Source organism: Colossoma macropomum, unplaced genomic scaffold (genome assembly GCF_904425465.1).
Source record: "Colossoma macropomum unplaced genomic scaffold, Colossoma_macropomum, whole genome shotgun sequence".
In the NCBI taxonomy this organism is placed as follows: domain Eukaryota; kingdom Metazoa; phylum Chordata; class Actinopteri; order Characiformes; family Serrasalmidae; genus Colossoma; species Colossoma macropomum.
The window spans coordinates 16,421,973-16,445,288 of NW_023494808.1; the positions used below are offsets into that span (position 1 = coordinate 16,421,973).

The 23,316-nt window shown below is 38.8% G+C and overlaps 1 protein-coding gene across 2 annotated transcripts; it reads right to left on the reverse strand.

The window, feature by feature from the left end:
- Window position 1: 1 nt before the first annotated feature.
- On the reverse strand, window positions 2-22,924 carry jam2a (junctional adhesion molecule 2a). 2 transcript variants are annotated; one of them, XM_036557199.1, is made up of 11 exons: window positions 22,684-22,924; window positions 13,279-13,344; window positions 12,598-12,708; window positions 12,257-12,406; window positions 11,787-11,971; window positions 9,127-9,229; window positions 6,859-6,966; window positions 6,699-6,711; window positions 5,371-5,442; window positions 3,988-4,021; window positions 2-2,138 (listed from the first exon to the last, which is right to left on the reverse strand). In XM_036557199.1, exons 1-11 carry the CDS (start codon window positions 22,718-22,720, stop codon window positions 2,100-2,102), a joined length of 918 nt encoding a protein of 305 aa, XP_036413092.1. In that variant the 5' UTR covers window positions 22,721-22,924; the 3' UTR covers window positions 2-2,099. The 2 variants fall into 2 exon arrangements, with proteins under 2 accessions (XP_036413092.1, XP_036413093.1); XM_036557200.1 differs by lacking the exon at window positions 5,371-5,442.
- Between the last annotated feature and the right edge of the window lie 392 nt (window positions 22,925-23,316).

Consider the following 23,316-nt stretch of genomic DNA (forward strand, 5'->3'; position numbering starts at 1 on the left):
ATGCAATTAATTCACACTTTAATGTAAAAAAAAACACACTGATAAAACATACAGTAAATCATTCATTCACTGTTTCACATCCATGCACTCAATTTGGAAAAAGTACTGTACAGCTAAGAAGAAAGGCACAGGTTCAAATAATGTCTTTGTACAAATATCATCTAATAATACTACATCATTTCACTCCTGGGTGGTACACAACAACGCTAGATTCTTGGGTTAGTGAGCTGACTAGCCTCAGTCTAGCACGAAGTTATTACTCTGAGCATATGCTGCCTGTCAATTTTGAGGACACACTGCCTTCTGTTGATATTTTCAGAGTAGTGCTCATGTTTATCAAAGGATCTTCTTTGGTATAAAGAGCCAGTTCTATCTAAATGATTTGACAGCTTTATTTTCCAAAGCACATATTGAAAATCTTTTGGCCCAGATGTGGTTTAAACAGCTGAAAGGTGTCAGTGCTGACAAACAAAGGGAAAAATGTGTGAGATTTGTATTTTTGCCAATTGTTCCTAAAGTTTTGACATTTTTCAAAGAACAACACCAAGACCTAAACAGCTTTCTACTGAAAGCATCATTATTGTTAACAACGTAAATATGCCAAAATAAGTGTTCTCAGACTTTTTACAGGCAGCATACATGCTGATCCAGTTAACTTGCTAACCAGTGAAAGTAGCATCCTAGTGTAGTTCCCTGATAAGGCACAAGGGAATACAGGTAGCATGTGAATTGGCATCTGGTTTACCAAGTTTACCAAAAGCGTTGTAGTATTAAGATCATCTTGGCTGTTAGCCAGTGGCTTCTAACCCTGCTAGAAGAACCAGCGTATGTTGTGTTTTGGATACTGGTGTGCTGGTCAATCAGCATGAGCATGCTGGGTGACCGGGTGACCAGCTAAACCAGCATGGAATTGATGCTGGTCCGTGCAGGGGTTCTTCCTCGGCAGGGAAGTCATATTTACTTTGCCACATGTTTCCTTCATTAAGATTTCATATAAAGTGGTTCGTTGTGAGAAACTGACTCTGATTTCTTTACAGTGGTGCTGATAGGAACCAGGGGTCACAATGTCTACAACGCTAATATAGGCATTGTATTTATTATCCAAAACAGTGACTAAACCTGTATGTGGCTTCTACATTTTTTACATGTAATGTTGACAGTGGTGAAATAGTGAAAAAGAAAAAAAGTTTTATTTGAGCAAATATTTTGCCCTTTAACATCCTGCATACTTCTGCTTGCCATAAATGTATTTTAAAAATCAGTTTTTAGGCCGCTTTTCGCAGAACTATTGTGTAAAATAATGTCTCAGGCATCGGGCAGCGTATTTATAACCCTTTCATGTAATGGAGGCATTCATCTCTTGAGACATGGTTCCTATCACCAGCACTGTGAACAATTGTGACTCAGCAAGTTTCTCCACAATAGAGGTTTTCATATCGATCCACTCTCAATGTCTGTTTAACAGCTCAGTCACGCAGAAATGTAAATGTAAGAACAACTGGTGGAATTTTCCTTCAAGATGAACTTCATGCTATCACGGTTTTGGGAAGCTTACCCAGGTTTACCCCAGAAAAAAATTAATGAACAAATGTAATTTAAAGTCTCTGTACTATAACACAGATGATCAGCTGTCTAAAGTTTGCTCCAGTGCAAAATTAAGAAGCAAATTTCAGGCACCAATCATGTCTTGGCTGACTGATTACATTTGAGTTAAGGGGACAACTGTGTAAATTTGATTGAGTGAACCATCATCTTTGTGTGCATACAAAGTACCACCAGAGGGCGTAGGTGGACAATGGAAACACGCACTGCAACGTTCATAGCCATTGGACACCACAAGGGGGCAGTAGTAAAATACATTTTCAACGATTGAGCCCCACATAGCATTGCCACACAAGTAGTCTTTTTTTCTGAAAGTCTGTCTGAAAGGGTGCTCACAGCAGCAGTGAGATGAGATGAAGAAGGCTGCTTTCTGTCCCACTTTGCTCTCTATCCACAGCGGCAGTGTGAGCTGGTGTCGTTTATGACACAGGCCCTTTGGTTCCAGTGTTTCTGTTAATGCTGAACATGTGTTTGTGTTGACTGAGGCTGATGGTTCCTCACAGCATGAAGGACTGAGTGTGCTTGAAGTCCTGAGTCTGGAAAAGCAAGCAAAGTTTAAGATTTAAGTTACTGTCAATGTGAGCTACATTTGATACGCTGATAAATTCAGAATGGACGTGGATAGTATGTGTCGATACACATGTCAATATGAGCTGTCAGAAATAGCCAGTGACTTCACTGAGTCAGGACATGTGAATCATTCCTGTAAACAAGTGATGTGGGTCAATTATGTAACATGCTTTTTACCACTTAAAGAAAGGTTAAGATTTCGTCATTACATGTTTGTGCCAGATAGGAAGCTGCATTAAAAGGTCAGATAGCCCTCCACAGTTTGTGGGTATTTAATGTTCGCTAGATAAATATCGCTAGAACAAATGGCATTTTGTGGTATGATTATAATTATTCCATTATGTCATGCCTACATGGTACAAAGTTTGCAAAGAACTGACTGGTGAAAATAGACCTAACAATAATATGCGTGAGAAGAGCAGAAATGAGTCATTCATACTAACATAAATCGTACTACTAATATTGCTACAATTGCTGTTACTACAACTGCTGTTACTACTGCTATTACTGTTAATTCTACTACTGTTACTACAGCTATTACTGTTACTATTGCTGTTACTGTTAATACTACTACTGTTACTAATACTGCTTTTAGTTACTACTACTGTTACTACTACTACTACTACTACAACTGTTACTAATACTGCTTTTAGTTACTACTACTGTTACTACTACTACTACTACTACAACTGTTACTAATACTGCTATTAGCTATTACTACTACTGTCGCTACTGCTATTACTGTTAACACTACTACTGTTACTACTACTAGTGTTAGTACTGCTATTACTGTTAATACTACTACTGTTACTGCTACTGCTTTTAGTTACTCCTACTGTTACTATGCATACTACTACAGTTGTTACTAATACTGCTATTAGCTTTTACTACTGTTACTGCTGCTATTAGTTATTACTACTACCACTACTGCTACTGCTATTAGTTACTACTACCACTGTTACTACACCTACTGCTATTACTTTTACTACTGCTGTTATTGCTGTTGCTGTTACTTTTACTCTTACTTTTTACTACTGCTACTACTATATCTGTTACTACTACTGTTGCTGTTACTACTACTGTTATTGCTGTTGTTACTACTTCTACTGTTACTACTACTACTCTTACTATTGGAGTTACTACTACTAGTACTATGCATGGAAAAGTAGGTAACCCTCCTGATAAATTACTAGTGGTGGGTATTGCTACAGGCCTCATATCACCACACTTGAGCCACAACACCATTTAATGGTATATTTAAAGACTTGATATGCTAAGTATTGTGATATGGCACACAGCGGTATACCTGTTAACAACAGTCATAAATGCATAAATAAATAATGACTATTGGGCCTATATGTTTTACTATATGAAGACAGACTGCAAATTCTTTATCATTGGATTACATTATTAGCACACTGGTTAAACCAAAAGATTAAATAGGGTAGATTATTACCCATATTTCCCTAAGCACTATAAGTGAATAACTTAACAGGCTGAAGCACATTACTGCAGTTGTGTTTATAAATAAAGGGAAATATAAGGTTTTAATAATATAATGTTAATATATCATGTTAAGGCCTTTACATTTATTAATATAGTTTGATCAAGGCTACAGTCAGATCAGTTAAATTAGATATAAATGTGGCTCAAATAATAAAAATTGGCATTTCGTCTGTCTTATATTCATACTCTCCACCATTAAAATGTATTTCTAGTACATGTGTATTTTAATTGGTTTTGAATATTTTTAAATATGTGGCGTTATTGGCAAAAGAAACAAACAAACAAAAAAAAACAATAATTAATACTCACGTCTTGTGGAGGAGGGCCATAACCAGCATGGGGGCTGAGGAAATAAAACACATCAGGGTTTTATAACACAAAAAGGATGCAAAATCAGCAAACAGCTTGTCTTTGCTAAACAACATGACTTATCTACACATATTTTCTTCAGAACAATTCCATTTGCTGCAAAACAACTGCTGACCTATTCCAACAGGCCTACACATGTTAATTACTCTGTTGACACTCACTCACACAAACACACACACACACTTTGATCTCTACCCAGACGTTAACCCTGTGACCATGTTAGGCTTCAGATGATGCCATTTGCCTGAGTCTCCCAGCTGTCCTTCTCTTTTCCAGCCTGTCTCACATTCTGTCTTCCACCACTGCTTATGCAGAGCACATTAACACATGGCTTTTCTTTTGTAGTACAGACTGTTTCATTTAGGTTCACTGTCCTGTCATTGAAGTTCGGACACATCATTCACGATCGATATCAACCCTTTGCAATTACATTGCAGCAAAATGCATTTTTACATCACCTATCATTAATTTACTATGGAGCAGGTGAGGAGAGCGAAAAAAGTTGTGAACTTCAGAATGTGCGAAAGAGAATCCAATTTTGCTGGCCAGCAGTGTTGTTCTTCTCTATGGGAAAAATGTATGACGTTTTCAAAAATCTCACCCTGTGGCTCATTACATATATATTCGTATATATACCAATATACCAATGTTGTCTAATGCATGCTACAAGCGAGCTAACAATACTGCATATTTAACTGAGGTCATGAGTTAGGTAAAGCTAGGTGAAGCTAAAATCAGCACTATTGTGTAACAACAGCCAGTCGATCTGTAGCCTACTGCTGCCAGAGCAAATTACCTGCTTTTGACAAAGCTTGCTGGTTTTCAAGGCATATTTCAGTGAGGTTGTGGTCAGTTAAATGAGCAGGATTGTTAGCTTTTATTTAGCATGTGTTGCAAGATTGCTTGAATACTTGATGTCCTTGTAATTCATATGTATATTTACAAAGCGTTACATTAGCAATTTTTGAAAATGGCATTCATTTTTCCCAAGGAGAAAAATGGCTTATACCCAGGGCTCGTCAGAATGCTAACGGCAAACTACAAAATGACAATACAACATGATGGTTGAAAAACAAATGTATTGAAAAAGTGTAGAAAGTTTGTCCATGTTTTATTGGCGCTCAGAACTAGCCTCAGAGCTCTGCATACGCTTTGACGCTGGATGTCTAAACGTGCTTACATTAAAAACAGCCAACAGTTGGCGGGGGAAGCGATTCACTGTAATAAAAATGCAGCCTATCTTGATGTTACTACCCCCTCTTGTCATGCACTTAAGCTGCAATAACAGTCATGTATTTCCTTCTGTCAGTCTCTCTAACTCACATGTCCTCTGTTCTGTTGAGGTTCTGGCTGCTGATGTGAGCTGCTCCATGACACTGTGGGATCCAGAATGACCTGCAATAGGGCGCCATGGGGGGGTCAGGGGTCAGAGGTCACAGTTGGGGGCAATAGCACACACTGTGCGTCATGCTGGGAGTTATAGCCAATGAGTGACTTTAAACGAAACTATGGGCGCAATAAAAACCAGCAGTTGCAAGAGTGGTGGAGATTATCTTGGTTGCATGCAAATGTAGAATGATATTCACAAAGTCATGGCAGTGTCAGCCAATCACACTTCAAAGGCACGGAGTTAGTTGAAAACATGATGGTTCGGCCAAAAATGTAATTTTTCCCCTTTTCCCAAAATGTAGTAGACAAGTGTACTTCTTTAGTTTTGCACTGAAGCTACAAGGCTAATGTAGCTAACAAGTAATGGAAACTTCGAGTCACCAGGTTAGCACTGTGTAAACTGCATGACTGAGTCATCACACATCTGCTTCACACCACATCAAGTTGTTAAGTAATCTTAAATAGAGTTAATAGTTAGCATGCTAAAGGCTACATGGCTAACAACAACAAAAATAAAAGCACTACAACACGGCTCTACACCAACTAGACAAAACAGTTACTCAAAGATAAATGTTTTGCATTGCAAAGTTTGCATGGCTAGACGGCTAGCTCACTTAGACTAACCTGCCGAGGAGAGTGTGATACCTATAAACATGAATAAAAGCCTGGACAAAATTAAAGATGGCTATGACTACTTTTATGGCTATGTGATATTTTCGTTGATTTTTATAGATTACAGAATGTCAAAAAGTATCAAAAATCATACAGTCTGCACAATGCTAACTGGCACAGTATAGGCTTCCATTACTTGTTATCTAGATTAGCCTATTAGCTGTGCAAAGCAAACTCTGAACACATCTTGGTTGATCAACTATATTCGGAGGGAAAAGAGAAAATCATGTAAATTAGATTTTTGGCCAAACCAACGAATTAGCAACAAATTTTTAATGCAAAGTTTAGCCAGCAGCATCCCAATTCAGATGTCTCTGTGATACATCCCAGTTTTAAAGAATAACTACATCCTGATGGGAGTATGGGAATTCTTTAGGGTTGATGGTTTGTTGAGAAATGACACATGAGACCATTGCAATAAAGATTACATTCAAATCAGTGTACGTGTATAAACTCCGGAATAATTTCTTCTTAGTGGTTTGCAATCTCTAACTTGGTATCAGGCCCTTAATACACAACAAAACCAACACACACGCACATACAGGCACACACACACGTACTGACTGAATTGAGTCAGTTAGTATTCTTACCTTCCTCTGTGTCCTGACATGGAGATATAGAGAGATTAAGACGGGACATAGAAATAAAAACAAAGGACAACTGGTCAAAACATTTTCATCTTGTACTGATAAGCACGTCATGACCTACATACATGGGCGGTGGAAAACGTGACAGTTGTAGTCAACTTACGGCTAAAGTAGCCTTGCCGGTGGGCATACCATGCCCCGAGAGTGCACACTGATATGACCAGGCACAGCACTACTATCCCTGCTATTATTGCTGTAACGTTCAGGTCATCTGGAAAAGAGAGAGAGACAGAGTGAGGAGGGGAAACAAAGAGAACATTATACTCATGGAAAAACAAGATAAAAATGAGTGGAGTTTCAAGAAAACACACCAAACAGTCGTGGAGTGATGGTGAAGAAAAATACCAGTATGGACTGATTAACCCAGTGGTGTTTAACATTCATTAAAATCTGTCTCCACAGTAATTAGGCAGTAAAATGTATCAGCATGTGCAGCTGGAGCTTCCTGTGTGCTGCCCTATTTTTCTATCGCTATATAATAGGGATGCATTGGTGCAACATATCACATTGTATTGTACTGGAGCATGTTAGCTCGAGGCTAGTGTGTTAGCTCAAGTTCAAATATTGTGATTTTTTTATCGCTGAATGCTCTGATCAACTGAAAATGAGATAATTTGCATTTTGGCATACGGCACATTTTCAGCCGCTCCTTATTTTTGAGACACTGAGACATTGCAGTGCAAATTATTTCTGATTTGTTACAGCCTCACTATATTAAAATGTCATGAACAAACATGACTATTTCCGCCATTTAATCTACTTTTCCCCATTAATAACGCAATTTCTCACTGCTGGTGTTCCCGTTATTCTGATATGTAAAGAACTTGAGCCAAAACTGTTTTTTTATTCGGAGTCACAAGCAAATGAAAAGGAATATAAGTCGCACATTGTTGATTAAACCAGTCAGTAATATACCGATCCCAAATGCACTCAATGAACTAGCTCGTTCAATCAGAAAATATCACAGAACATCCAGCAATAAAGGAAGCCTCATGCATTTTTTTGTGCAGTGATAGGAAACAGAGTAGCACACAAAACTCAGATTCTACATACATTTCACTCTGGCCAACTTGGACACACATCATCATGCTGCTTTCAAGTGCTCTTGGTATTATTGTAAAATAAAATAAAATAGTTTTGCACCCAGAGGCACCGCATGAACGCCCTTCGAAGTCGGATGATGAAGTCAACTATATCAAAATTTGTAGCACGAATTTGCTGAGTTATGACATCCATGCTATTTTAATCGAGGCTGGGGACAGAAGAGAATAGTCAAACGACAAAAAGCAATCATACAAATAAGATAAATGGTGATGGTAAAATGAATTTTGAACATATAGTCAGTCCACATTTTATTTCTTTGTATGTAGGCCTGTCATATTTATTACATAATTGTCTAATCGCAGTTAAATAAGCTGACTGCAGTCATTTTTTTTTCAGTCATTAGATTTTACAGTCACATTATGCTGCAACACAGTGGGTAGTGCTGTCGCCTCACAGCAAGAAGGGCCTGGGTTCGATTCCCGGCCGGGTGACCAGGGTCATTTCTGTGTGCATGTTCTCCCCGTGTCTGCATGGGTTTCCTCCGGGTACTCCGGTTTCCTCCCACAGTCCAAAAACATGCAGTCAGGCTGATTGGACATGCTAAATTGCCCCTAGGTGTGTGTGAATGTGTATGTCTGTCTGTCTGCCCTGCGATGGACTGGCGACCTGTCCAGGGTGTGTCCTGCCTTCCGCCCAATGACAGCTGGGATAGGCTCCAGCACCCCACCGCGACCCAGAAGGATAAGCGGTTTAGATGATGGATGGATGGATGGATGGATGGATTATGCTGCAACAAACAAAATATGAATTGGGTGTGTTGGGACATCCTGGGACCTAGAACATAGTTCTAACTTCTAACCTGGTGCTCTAACATGTTTAGAGAGCAGTGCTAAGTAATGTTTGTTTTTTTGTTAGCTAATGTTTTTAGCATGTAGCATGTTTCTCACTCCTGTTGCTTAATTCTGTGTAACTGTAGACATTTATGTGAGTGACTGATTTGACAGTGCGACCAGTGTGAGCTACTAATAAATACAGTTAGATTACATGAATGCCTCGAGTTTCTCCTCAGAGGAAACTACCGCCCTACTTGCACTTGAAAGCAGCACAACTCCTCTGGTGGCAGATTTAATCGATTTGCAGGGGCCGTCTCTCAAATTCTCAGAATGGATCACCGGTGAGACTCTCGGTTTGATGTGGGTTAAAGAGGAATAGATTAAAATTGGAAATAGCCACATTTTCACCTTGGCTTTATAACCCCATTATAAATGGCTTAATTAATGTTTTTACTACTAGAAATACCAACACACATGTACATGCATGCACTCACCAATGGTCATGTGATTTCCTACACAGCTCTTTGGCTGTCCTACCCCGTTTCTGGCCTCGCAGTGGTACTGTCCTGCATCAGCTCTAGTGACTGTTTGAAATGTCTGTATAAAAGAAAGAAGGGAAAATACACCACAGAAAGAATTAAGAAAGCTGTTTGGGCACTGAGTAAAAAATTTTTTTCAGCATCTGTGTCAAGGGCTCTTTGTGTGTGTTTGTTTGTGTGTGTGTGTGTGTGTGTGTGTGTGTGTGTGTGTGTGTGTGTATGTGCACTGGTGCGTGTGCGTGTATGCGTGTGTTAGAAATGTCAGTGTCGGGTCAAGATGTCAGTGTTTATTTAGTGTGATTATTCCTGTCTGTCAATATCAATCCGTCACTCTGGCTCTCTGAGTCTGTTAGTATTTGGTCTGTCTGGCTCTACTTTGTGACAAATGATTCAGCTGGACTACAAATTCAGAGGAGGTGTCCATGGTGTGACTGCTGTGACCTGTTTATGTATTGCAGGTTTATTGCTCAGTTAAGATATATTACTCAGTAAATAGCATCATTTTTGGTAACTATTACAAAACTAACATGTAAGCTGCCTAGACGGGGTGTAAAAAAGCATGAACGCATCAGGATTTATCCATCTAAAGGTGAAAATTCAGCCATATCAGTATGCAGTTTTGTAGAGTTACAGTTGATCATAATCAATTACAATAACATTCAATAGTGAACATGTTCATTTTTTGACCTGAATCATATTCAAACGTGCAGTCATATGCACAAGTTTGAACACCATCCGTCAAATTACATGTTGATTTTCTAAGTGAAAATAAGTGATCACATCCCCTACAGAGACACACTTAAATATGCCATTTATGTTCATTTCAGTGCGCAATTTCTGTTTATTTGCTGAGTTTAACTTACTGAACAAAAATAAAACATAAAATCTAAAATGTGTCATAACTTCTGCACAGACCACATTTTACGTTTTTATTTTTTTACAATGTTAAATTCAGCAAATAAACAGTACTTGTGTATTAAAATGTACAGAAGTCTGTTCTCTGTAGAGGATGTGTTAACAACAAAAAGTGTAAATTTGCCAGGGCTCTCAAATCTTTGCATACAACTGTAAAATAAAAAAACAGCTTATAATCCACTACTGTGTAAATAGCTGCTCCAGTCAGATTTTTCAGTATTTTGGTATGATTTAAAAGTACTTACATACATAGTGAAGCTTGAGATTTTACTGTAAATGTTTTTGGTTATACATAAAACAATAATAAATACAATACATACATGTCCTAGTTTTGCAGTTTCATTTAAATTTTGTTTACAATTTGTGTCTGACTTAAATAATATTTTGAGTTAATTGAAAGATAAATAAAAAGTTAATTGAACATTGATCCCTGTCTTACATTCTGTTACATAAACATAATATCTGTTCAATGAACTGAGCATCTGCAGTCAGATGTATCAAAATTTTTCTTTTTTATGTATTTAACACACAATTTTCAGGGGCTCCCAAGTAGCATAAGTCCTAGCATTTGTGATCAGGGGGTGATACCAGAATTCGACTCATGATAGACAGACTGCACCACTCTAGAGTCACGCAATTACCAAAAGACAGAATGAAGTCAGAAAATGTTGAAACCTTACATTTTAAAAGCTGTATGAACTGTCATGTCAGTGTGGTTTTTTACAGACGATGCTCTCTGTAATTAAATTAATTAAGTATTGTTGTGGCTTCAGAGTGACAGAACTATCTAACTCAGAAGGTCATAAGTCAGTCTGCAGGTGAAAATTAGCAACATCCAAACAAGTAGGAGTGTTGGAAAAAACATCCAGCAAGTGATGTCATCAGTTTCACATTATATCTTTGAGTAATCATTAACTGTATTGTTGCCCTGAGATGCTGTACTAAAAATGTGAGTTAGGAGAACATTTCACTGAACTAGGTGGAATAACTTAAGGGAGAATCCATTGATCATTCAAAATATTAGCATATTTCACTGGTTAAGATGTAAACAAAGTCAAAAAAGTCATTCAGAGTGGTTTGTTGATCACTTTTCTAATAAAACGTACCAAGTTATACACGTTCATAGTGGTGACAGGAACCAGATGGGTTTAATGCTTTTAAAAGCTCCCTCACAGGAAGTTATTATAAGAAAATGTTATCAATACACTGTCTGATGCCTGAGGCATTGTTTTCTGATCAATAAAATAACTTTACTTTCTAGACAAGAAAGTATTTTTTAATATGTTCTTAGTGCAGAGGTGCATGCAAGGCACTGAAAGAAAAATAGCAACTCCTGGTTCCTATCAGCACCACTGTAAAGAAACCAGAGTCTGCAAGTTTCTCTAAAACACACCATTCCACAGCATGTGGTTACACTGAATGACTTCGTTTACAGGTCAACAACTGAATTATGCAGAAAAACTGAAAAATCAATAGAATCCTCTTTAAAAGTTGAACTGACTTTTAATATTTTACAGTGCATGATACACTAAATCGTTCCTTAAAGAATCATAATCAGATCTGATCTTTAGGAGGTTAGAAACGTCCTCCCTTGCTATGTAGTGGAGAGTGAAGAATTTTATTGTCTTCTCACATACGGACCCTTAAAATCCTCTAGGCACATTTATGTTTACAGGCATGCATAAACTGTTTGGACTCACCAGAATGCCGGTGTTTTTGTTGATGGTGTAGGTGGAGTTGGCACGTTGAGGGGAGAGTGGTTTCTTGTCTTTGTACCAGGTGTAAACTGCGGGAGGAATGCTGTACTGGTCACTGCAGCGCAGCTCCACCAGTGAGCCAGTCAGCGCAGAGCTGGGAATCTCGCAAAACGGAATGTGTGGAGGTACTGAGGCAGCAAAGAGAGCAAAGATATAAGCTACATATTAAGGAAAAAGAATTTTTACACGTGAACACTTTTTTTTCACATGTGCAAAAACCATGTTTAGTCAAATGTGAAATCTGATTAAACCAAACATGTCTTCGCTGATCGACGTGACTGATTTCCTGCTGTTTTTCACCAAACTATTGCTTTACCAAGCACAAAGCCACAAATTCCAAAGAGCAAACTGGAGAATCAGGATTAGCCAAACAGAACAGAGCAAATCCGATGAACGTGGATGAAGCCTCCTACCCAGTACTTTGAGAGTGACGTTGGTTTCTCCCAGCTGAATAGAGTCAGCTGCGGCGCTGACCTCACAGCGATACTGTCCTGCGTCCTTTAGCTGGACCTTGTACAACGTCACTGTTGCCCCTTCAATCTTTGCACGTCCCTTAAAGGGTCCTGTGAAGGACAGGTCAGGGTGAATGCATGTCCGTGTGCAGTAAAGGAGGATCTCAGAAAATGTTCAGGCTTGCAGGTCTTGGCCACATTGGCGAAACTGTGAAATTTTAGGTGGATTTATCCTTTATTGTAACTAGAGCATGAACAGTAGTTCGTGTCATATTTAGAAACAGGCCACAAATGCTAGTCACCTGTGAAGTTGCCCTCAAAGTAAACCATGGAGATTCCATCATCTTTCTTCTTCCACTCGATGCGAGGATTTTGATCTTTCTCTGTCTTAAACAGACAAGAGAGCACGGCGTCTAAAACAGAGAACGGAAAAGCAGAAAGAGAAAAAGAAGGCTTTCACATCTTTATCTCAGTCGTAACTGGACACACACAGGTGTGGTGCATTACATGGTACACTACATGGACAAAAGTATTGGGACACCTACACATTACACCTTCAGGAGCTTTAAGACATCCCATTCTAAATCCATAGGCATTAATACGGAGTTGGTCCCCCCTTTGCAGCTACAACAGCTTCCACTCTTCTGGGAAGCTTTCTACAAGATGTTGGAGTGTGTCTGTGGGAATTTTTGCCCATTCAATCAGAAGAGCATTTGTGAGGTCAGACACAGATGTTGGAGTGTCTGGATTGCAATCCCCATTTTAGTTCATTCCAAAGGTGTTTGGTGGGGTTGAGGTCAGGGCTCTTTGTGGGCCAGTCAAGTCCTTCCACACCAGACTCACCCAGCCATGCCTTTATGGACCTTGTTTTGTGCACTGGGGGCCCTGTGGCAATGGGACTAAATGAAACAGTGATTGAGAGGTATGTCTCTATACTTCTGTCCATATAGTGTATCTCTTTTTTTTCTTCAAACCTCACTCACCTGAATTCTCCTGCACTTCTACTTTGGATTGGGAGGTGCTGACTGTCACCGGGGCAACATGGAGACCTATTGGAGAGATCATCAACAGAGTCTTGGTCACATCAGTGACCTATCCTAGCCCATTTTGGCTATTCATAATTGATAAATGGATCAATTATGAATAGCCAAAATGGATGTTTTATGTAGTTAAACATGCTTTTAATCATGTTCATGTATTCCCATTTCAATATCATCTGCACATTTTCACAGCAATCAGTCTCACCCTGAAAACTGTTTTTGTACCATAAAAGTAAATTGTTTTTTATTACTGAGTTGTGAATATATCTCACAGAATTCACTCTGATATTGTTTAAATATAGCTGTAATATAGCTCCATTTTGACACATATAAACAACTCAACAGTGAGACCTAGCCAGGCTAAAGTACAGCCTCCACATGGTGATGTTGGTACTAGCACAGTGTTAAGCCTGGATGGTTTTTATGATGAGAGCCATCAAAAAGGTCCTACAGATATGATGTGGGGATGTGCAATCTGACAAATTTTGATATTCGTGTATCCGCAAGAGTTCATGGATATACAGTTAACTGCAAGTAAGGGAAAAAAAGTGCTTTGGCCAAAGTTAATGTGCTCATTTGGATGACAGCTATGGTGTTGGGTGGCTAAAAACAAGTGGCACAAAAATTTAGTAGTAAGCAAAGGAAAACACTTCCAGTACTTCTGGACCTAGCTAACATCAGTTAGAGTAGTTGGCCTAGCCTCGTCAAATAATAAAACCATGCTACATCTGCCTTCTCAATCATGTCATTAAAGGTGCTGTGTGGATTTAGTGGTATCTAACGGTGAGCAACTGAACACCCCCCCTTCACCCCTCCCTTTCCAAGCGTGTAGTAGAACATTCGGTGGCCATCATGTTTTTTTTCTTCTGCTAAATAATAAGTATGATCCTTCATTTGCCAAAATTTGGGTTCTCAAACTTCTCACTGCACAAAATGATTAGCCAACACCAGCAGTAACCACTGATTCTTCTTCTTTCTACATCTTCCAACCAGAGCTACAGCGCCACCTAATTCAAGCTGCCACTTCAATGTAAAAACATGAAAGGCGCTCTCTAAAGCCAATGTTTGGTTTGTCCTCCAGTGATTGGTTTATCTGTTCTGGGCTACTGTAGAAACATGGCGGCCTCTGTTGGAAGAGGACCCACTCCCTAGTAGATATAGGGCTCATTCTAAGCTAACGAAACAATGATTTGTAGTTACAGGTGATTATACACTAATGAAAACATGGTTTTGTACACTATATTCCATTCCTGCTCAATAACAATGCATGCATGTAAAAGTAGTCATGTTTTGGAGTGGCACAGTGTAATATATATGTTCATGTACAAATACAAGCAAAAGCATAGCATTTTACAGACTTGTTAAAATATAAAAGTGGCATTTCATTGAATTGTTGGTCTTTATATTATCTCAGATTTTCTGTGATGATACAGAACGAGTACACAAACTGTATTTCTGTATTCCAATACTGCCACCGCACTCGGTCACTTGTACACATTGATAATATGTGTAAATAAAATATATTTCAGTTAATTATGGTACTAATTTCCTATTTTGTGGTCAGAAATAAATTTGCCAGTGTTTGACAAAGTCTCTTTTCACTAATCGTATTTATTTTGAATACATTTTCATCTTTTTGGGTTGGAAAGCCCGTCTGGGTTAAACGAACATAAAATTGTATTGAAAAAGTTATGTTTGCATCATTTTACCAGACTTTTTAGCAACAACTAGCTTCAGTTTGTCATGCCTATGTGGTATTTTTTTTTGCTGAACTGTTCAAAAAGTTAAATGTTGGAAACAAAGTTTTCATTTGTAGTGATTAATTTTTAAAATATATTAATTATGTAGCAAAACCCAAAAAGTTTGTGCCCCACTCTCCCAGGTACTTGCTTAAGTCATAGTCAAATATAACGTCTTGGCTCCAGCCATCATGAACTCCTGAAGCACGTGTTGATTTGGAACCACTTCGCTTTGGAATTGTGGACAGACACAAACGAAAAACACGGTATATTACATCTCGAGGGGAAAAACAGGGAACTGATTGTATTTAAAACGTACTCCTTTTCCCTGAAACAGAAGGGCCAGGTCGCTGCCAAGGGACTACTTGTCCAGACAATGTTGTTGCTTAGAAAGTGAAGCAACCAAAAATATAAGTACAATTTGTGTATAAATAGTATCTATTGAAACATGACCTCTATACCGAACAAACAGTGGTGAGGTTAGCTTTCCTGAAGAGTGGGGCCACAACTTACACTGAAGTCCAACTTCCTGTAAGGAACAGGAAACCGGTGCAGCCCTTCCTCTCTGCTGATTGGTTTTTGCATCACACCCATTGTTTTGCTATCCTGTTTCTGTCCAGAGATGATCCATCACATCAACCCACATTATCACATCACCAAGGCATAATTAGTCGCTTTCTGTACATCAAACTTATAATGGCCTGAATATAATTGTACTGTAGTCTTGAAAAGCATGTCCAACAGACCTTTCATCTTTCGAGTGCAACTAAAATGAGTCAGAATCATAGGTCTCCGTCGCAAGCAGTGAGTAGGAGACCTAGTCAGATCTTTCACTGGTGCTTTTTACTCACATTACTTCTAGTTAAACAACAGGTCTGACTGCAAAGAACAAAACTTTGCATATCATTTTTGAGAATATATACTCCCTAGTGGGTCCCAGCTCTGAAATGTGTTAGCTAATTTGCTAACTTAACTGTGCTAATTTTTAAATTTGAAAGTACTAAAAATGCTTAATAGTATTCGTCAGCAGTTCACTGTTTGTACAGCTAAATAACTAAATAACTTGTCACAGATTAACAGGTTAGACTAGAGATATTTTACTATCAAAAACAGTCTGGGAAATGTAGTGAAGGAAAAAAGCTATTTCTACAGAAAAATCACTGTCATGTGCAGCAACACACAATCTCCTGTTAACACTACATTATGAAATACCATGCTTGACCACGCTAAGCCACGGCTGCTCAAAGTGACCTTGGAGAGCGGGGCTCCTTGTTTACAAACATTGAAAATCTAATCAAACCAGAGAGATTAAAGATTTAAAATACAATTCTTCAAATCAGTGACTGATGGTCCTTTAAAATTCAGTCTATTTCAGGAGTTCCCTGTTATGAAAGTTTTGGTGTTTCCTATCAGTGTCTGGGAAACACACTTCTGCTTCCCGGTCACACTTCTCAAATCCATCAACATGCATGTCCCGTAGTTCCAGGTAGCGCTTCCTGCTTCTGACCCAGTGGAACTTCCTTCATGTTTCTATTTAAGAACGTGTGATGTCAAACAGGCTTACAGTCATTCGATGACATTTTCACCTGTGAAATGTAGAGAGAGTGGATGCACTGCACAATTGGAGCCTGCATGGATCCAAGAGCAAACACTTGTAGACACTTGCTCAAGGTTTCCTCTGATATCAAGGGTATTAATAGGGAGTTTCAGTACCAGCAATTCCTCTGGGAAGGCTTTACACTAGATGCTGGAACATTGCTGTTAGGGTTTGATTGTATTCAGCCATAAGAGCATCAGTGGGGTCAGGTACTGATGTTCTGGATTACTAATGCCACTCTGATTCAACTCGAAGGAACTGGATGGAGCTCCATCAGTCCAGAGAACACAGTTTCACTGCTCCACAGCCCAATGCTGAGAGGCTTTATGCCGCTCTAGTCAATGCTTTACATTGGGCATGGTGACCTCAGGCTCATACGCGACTGCTCCAGCAGTGTCATATACGTATTTGAGCTTCTTTTTAACTTTTATTCTCACATAGCCATATTTGTAATGCTCTCAGTTATGCCCCATAAAGTAACACCAAACCATATTCGGGAATTTCTGTGTGACTCATAAAAGGAAATGGCCTACAAGACACGGCTGGGATTGTTTTCACTGTAGGACATAGTTTTGTCTTTGACTATTCTCCATCCACTTCCTTGTTTTCATACTAGAGTTTAATTTTCTCTTACTTTTTTTCAGCTGGATAACAGGGAACAGAAAGTAACTGCAGAATGATATCAGGACATTGGCACTTTGGGTTTGGTCATGTAAGAAAGGACTCGTTGGCCAGGCTGGAAAACAGATTTCAGCAGTTGAGAATGTTTTGGTGCCAAGTGTGCTGTGTGTGTTGAATAAAACACCACTCAAAAACATGAAATGAAATACTTATCATATTAATGAACTCTTCAGAAAGGTGACAATAACTACAACTGTTAACTGGTCATAAAACAATACGGTGAAATTCAGTAAGGAATAGCCATTCTTCATAGGGCTGAACGATTAATTGTTTTTATATTGGTAGGTATAAGCTTCCATTACTTGTTAGCTACATCAGCCTTGTGGTGCCTAAATAACTTAACACTAAACATGTAACGTGTTTATTCTAATTGCATAGTAACTTCACTAATCAATGCAGCCCACAGGAGGATGGGCTCTGCTTCAGAGTCTTGGTCCCTCTAAGTGTTTCTTTCTCGTGCTCTTAGGACGTTTTTCCTTTTAAGTCTTAGATCCTCTTAGTGGTCCTTCCTCATGCTCCTAGGAAGCTTTTCCTGACATTGTCCCCTCAGCTCACTCTTCAGAGGTTTGGTTTGAATGTGCATTTCTGTAAAGCTGCTTTATTACAATGTCTATTGTTAAAAGCCTCCTACAAATAGAACTGAACTGAACTGCAATTAAATTGAACTGAATGGTCTTGGGTCAGAGACTTTCCCCATTTCTAAAACAGCTGTTCTTGTGCATAATTAAACAGCATTTATATAAAAATAAGGAAACAAAAGCAGCGCAATTTAATATGTTAAAAAATATTTATACATTAAAATTGTATAGGGTGAAAATTCCCCTACACAGTAGTAACATAGCTACCTAAGCCAGACCTAAACTGCCATTGTAAAGGGAGTCCAACCTCTGCAGCCTTGCTCCATACAACAGATAATTCAAGACAAATGAGAACTGTTCCAAATTTTGTCCTTTATCTGTGTTATCGCAGTGTAGTTGCAACCTGAAAGATACATACATAGCAGCAAGCATAATCTTATCGACTGTTATGTCCTTTTCGAGCTGCTGCCATTCCTGCAACACCACCTGCACTATGGGTAGAGGCATTTTGCGCTGAACTAGGACCTGCTTACTATTCCTAAAGCAATACATTTACCATTACAAGAGAAAACCCAAAAACTGGACTCAGGACTGAAGAACTCCAACATTTTTATCAACACAGCTGTGTAACTAGCCTGGCCTTGCAGCATGTCACTTTCATTCTAAGAGCTTTTGTGATATCCTGGCTACAGTAAAATAGAGGAAAAAGGGAGATGAGGGAGAGGCAAATGAAGAGAGAGAGTCTGGGCCATTGTGTGAGAGACCACTTTGACGAACGCCGTCCAAAGGAGTAGTCGCGGTCAGATAAGAAACTAGGGAGGACAAGTCTGACATGCTGCCTGCACTTCCTCCCCGAGTCCCCACTGAAACTGCCACAGTCTACACACAAACACACACATACACATACACACACCTGTCACACCAAGACACTCAAAAACCTGAGTCAGCATGGAAACATGCTCACTCACTGATTCAGAGCAAGACAGCGACTCACGTGTTACTTACAGTGATGGGTAAGGACACTGAGTTAAAGCTTTTAAAGCACTCTTCTATACGCATGGCTGGACCCAAGAACATAGACGACCTATGAATGCATGACAATAGAAGGTACAGAGGTTCTACACATATAAATCAATAAATGGAACTATGAATATGTGATCAATGTATATTGTAGGATGATATAAGTGTATGATATAAAAATATATATATATTTTTTTTTCCAGTTTTTGACATAATTTGAAAATACCTGTTACTCTTTACATTGTGTGTAACTTTCAAGATGAACGGACCAAAAAAAAAAACGGCCCAAAATAACATGGGAAAAACTCTTATATTACTTATATTAAAAGTAAAGTAGGTTTTTTCCTTTTCCTGTAAAGCGATCATTTTGGAGATACGAGGTTTTCTTCCGACAATAGTGATATATATATATATATGCTTCCAGACAGGTGTAGTGCATGATACAGTTAAGCAATTAACATCCTACCATGTGCCCTGTGGCATGTACAAAATGCTGAACAGGTCCAGTTGACCTCAATTTTGGATAAAGATGACAAGAGGAAAAGATCTGGATGACTTTGAAAGAGGCTTTATTATGGCAGGAGCTTCAGTTACAAAGACTGCTCAACTGGCTAGCATTTATGTAGGGATGACCTGTGAATGTATGTGAATGGATAGTACATATACAGTTGTATGCAAAAGTTTGGGTGCCTCTGGTTGACATTTTGTTGTTTTTCTGCGTGAAAATAAGTGAACACATCCTGTATGGAGAGCACATTTCTGCACATACTAATGCACAATTACTGTTTGTTTGCTGAATTTAACACATTAAACCAAAAAATACAAACATATTATAGCCTGTGCAAAGTTGCAAAGTTTTTTTTATTATTTGAATTGTTTTCCAATATGTTAAACTCACCAATTAAATAAAAATTGTGCATCAGTTTTTTTTTTACAAAAATGTCATATTTATGTTTGTTCCCTGTAGAAGATCATCAAATATCAATTAAAATCTAACCTCTATTTTACGTACAATGACTAAAATAAAACATTACTACATTTTTTCATGAAATAAATATCTTTCTCAGATCCCTGTGTGCCACAACTACTGCCCCTTCATTTAATACTTTGTGCAGCCTCCCTTTGCAAAGATAACAGCTCTGAGTTTTGTACTATTACGCTTAACTCTTAATAATTCTTATTAGTATAAATGGCACTTTCAACTGTTCATTTACTTTCTTGTAGCCATTTCCTGATTTGTGCAGCTCTCATCACTGCTGTATTCTCTGGTCTTTCTCATAGTGATGGATGACTGAGGGAGTTTGGCCTGTTTGTCACCTCATATTTATACCCTATAAATTAAATGGTCATGGCTGACCACTTAAGTGTTTCTAGTTGCTCAGGTGAACTTTGAAACACAACATATGAATAAGAATATACTTCAGTCAGATTTCACTCATAAGAATTTCTAGGTGTGCCAACAATTGTGGCACACATAGACTTGAGAAAAATATTTATTCCATGATAAGATTTAGTTTTTTTTTCAGTCACTGTATTTCAAAGGTCAGATTTCTGTTAGGATTATTTTGAATACTTTTACAGCTCATTTTGCTCATGTTTACAGGGTGCCAATACTTGTTGCGGGCACACATTTGTTTGTGTATATAATATATGTGCATCCAATACAGGCGCTTGTTTTCAATAAAATGCATATAGTAATATGCAGTAGTGTCAAAACACTTAAGGAAAGAGATTGATTTCTTAATCTGCACTGTTGATCAAATCTGGATCAAGTTTATTCATTTTGATTTGGATCTTAATGATGGTACCGCATAGTATTCTACACAAGGAGCATAATTCTGGTACATGTGCATGCGGCTGTTGGGTTTCTTGCCATGCAGTGACTTCCGGTGCATTTACTAAATGCACTTTTGTTTTAGATGTTTATCCATTTTATCAGTATTGCATTTTGATCTTTGTGGTCAGCTGGGCGGATATTTTCACGGCACGTTAGAAATGTTCGCATGTTAGCTGCTTGGCAAGGAGAAAGAAAACCTGGTCGAATCGCAATGTTGACAAGTGTGGTGTGTGTGCGTGAGAGAGAGAGAGAGAGAGAGAGAGTGAGAGAGAGGGAGAGAGAGAGAGAGAGAGAGAGAGAGAAAACAAAGCTTCTCTGTGCGAGTGTAATTCTGCACTGGTCAGAGGGAACAGCTGGCTCAGCCGGGTGGCACAGAGAGCCCCACCTTCAACCTCTTTCACACACACACACACACACACGTACACACACATGCACAACCATCCAGTAGTAGCCCCCCCCCCTCCACCGCCGTCTCACACACACATTAAGACCCATCAGAAACAGAGGCATCAACAACACACCCTTGCGTTCATGTTTGGACAAACACATCATTGCTGGAACGTACAGTAAGCACAGAACAATCTCTTAGAGCCTTTACCAGACTCACTGGACACGAAGCTCTGGACACAGAACTGAGTATTTGTCTGTATTTCTTATAGATAAACAATACAATTAAAAAAGAAATGAAAAAAGTAGCTTCAGCTTCCAAAGAAACACACAAACATAAACACACTGCTACCACTACAGCCTGACCAGTCATGTACCAGTAACAGTGAGTGTGCTGTACACATCGACCTACACCTAAATAAATAAACATACTGATAAATAAAAGTGTTAACTGAAAAATAATGTCAAATAAAAAATCTATACTTGATGATAAAAAATAAATACAAATAAATTAGTTTAACATAAATCTGAGAATAAAAAATAAAAATAAAAATACTTTATAGTAAAATAAAAAAAATTAAAAATAATAAAAATAAAGTAAGAAAATAAAACTGACATCAACCTACAAACAAAGTAAAATTAGCATTGTTAATATTAATGTTACATAATAACCAATATGTAAAATTACATTTTAAATAACAGTAAATAACATGATAATAAATAAAAAACTAATAAAATTAATTAAAATAAAATTAAAGTCTGACTCATAGTGCCAGCTTTTTCCATTCCATGGCCATCATGAACCAGCCGAGTCACATCCTGCCCCCAGACTGACCGCTACTGTCTAACAAAGCTGTTCATTTTTCACACTCTCTCTCTTCCCTCACTGATCTTTCTTTTCCTCAGACTCTTCTTCTAACAGCCTTAAAAGCCATTTGCCGTCAGCTTGGTGTTGTTGAGGTCGCAGGTGTCTGACCATAAAGAACTGTTTTATTTGTCTTTCTGGGCTGTGGACTGCTCCATCCGCCTCTCAGTCATCTCTCTCTCTCTCTCTATCTCTCTCTCTCTCTCTCTCGTCCCGGATGAACAATGCAGAGTTAATCTAAATCCCAAGATCCCTCATCTGTCATGTGTGCAGTCAATTCTTTGGCCATAAAACGATTTGATCCAGATTAATGGAGCCTAAACTTTTGCTTTTGAAATGAAATGGAAGAACTGAAGTGCGTATTAAAAACTTTTCATGTCCATTTATTTATTTATTTATTTATTTATTTATTTATTTTATTATTTAGTTTTTTTTTTTCATTTACCTATTTAAGAAGGCTCAAGTGCTCCACTAAAATATCTGCTTTTACCACAAAAAAACCCTCATACACACTTTCTCTCCCACTCTCTCACAATCACAACCACACAACAATGAACCACTTACTGAGAGTAGCCTAATCCGGGTCTCAGAGTGCATAATCGGGCTGTAAGGCTGTAAGGAGATGAGCGGGCTCAACTACTCACTGTGCAGCAGCAGCAGAGCGGAGATCAGGGCGAGCATTCTCAACACCGCCAACTCTTCAGCACGGAGGAGAACGAGTCCGGAGAGAGTCAGTGCCCTCCTGATGAGTGTGTGTGTGTAAATGTTAGGCTATGTGTGTGTGTGTGTGTGTGTTTGTGTGTGTGGTGGTCTCTTAATGAGAGGTGCAGACTTGCGCTTTCTTGCGTCATGGATCCAAGCAGCGCCTCTCCTCCAACGCTTCCTCTCCTCGCGCTGCCGTGTTTTTTTCCCGCCTGCATTCTGACAAGCCCCGCCCACTGCGCTGTGATTGGTTACGTTCCCTCCCCACAGCTCGAGCCGTGCCTAGAAGTGTTCAATACTGTCAACTCACTAACTCTGCTAGCCTAGGAGGCTCACCAACATCTGAGTCTACTAACTCACTAACTCTGCTAGCCTAGGAGGCTCACCAACATCTGAGTCTACTAACTCACTAACTCTGCTAGCCTAGGAGGCTCACCAACATCTGAGTCTACTAACTCACTAACTCTGCTAGCCTTGGAGGCTCACTAACATCTGAGCCTTCTAAATCACTAACTCTGCTAGGCTAGGAGGCTCACTAACATCCGAGTCTACTAACTCACTAACTCTGCTCTCCT

What these genes read in the sequence shown, in the direction of transcription:
- jam2a (XM_036557199.1), bottom strand. Translation starts at nt 22,720, where the DNA reads ATGCTCGCCCTGATCTCCGCTCTGCTGCTGCTGCACA. An exon ending in ACAAAAACACCGGCATTCTG is followed by an intron (nt 9,230 to 11,786) that starts GTGAGTCCAAAC and finishes TCTTTTATACAG; the next exon opens with ACATTTCAAACAGTCACTAG. An exon ending in CTCAACAGAACAGAGGACAT is followed by an intron (nt 4,022 to 5,370) that starts GTGAGTTAGAGA and finishes TTATTTCCTCAG; the next exon opens with CCCCCATGCTGGTTATGGCC.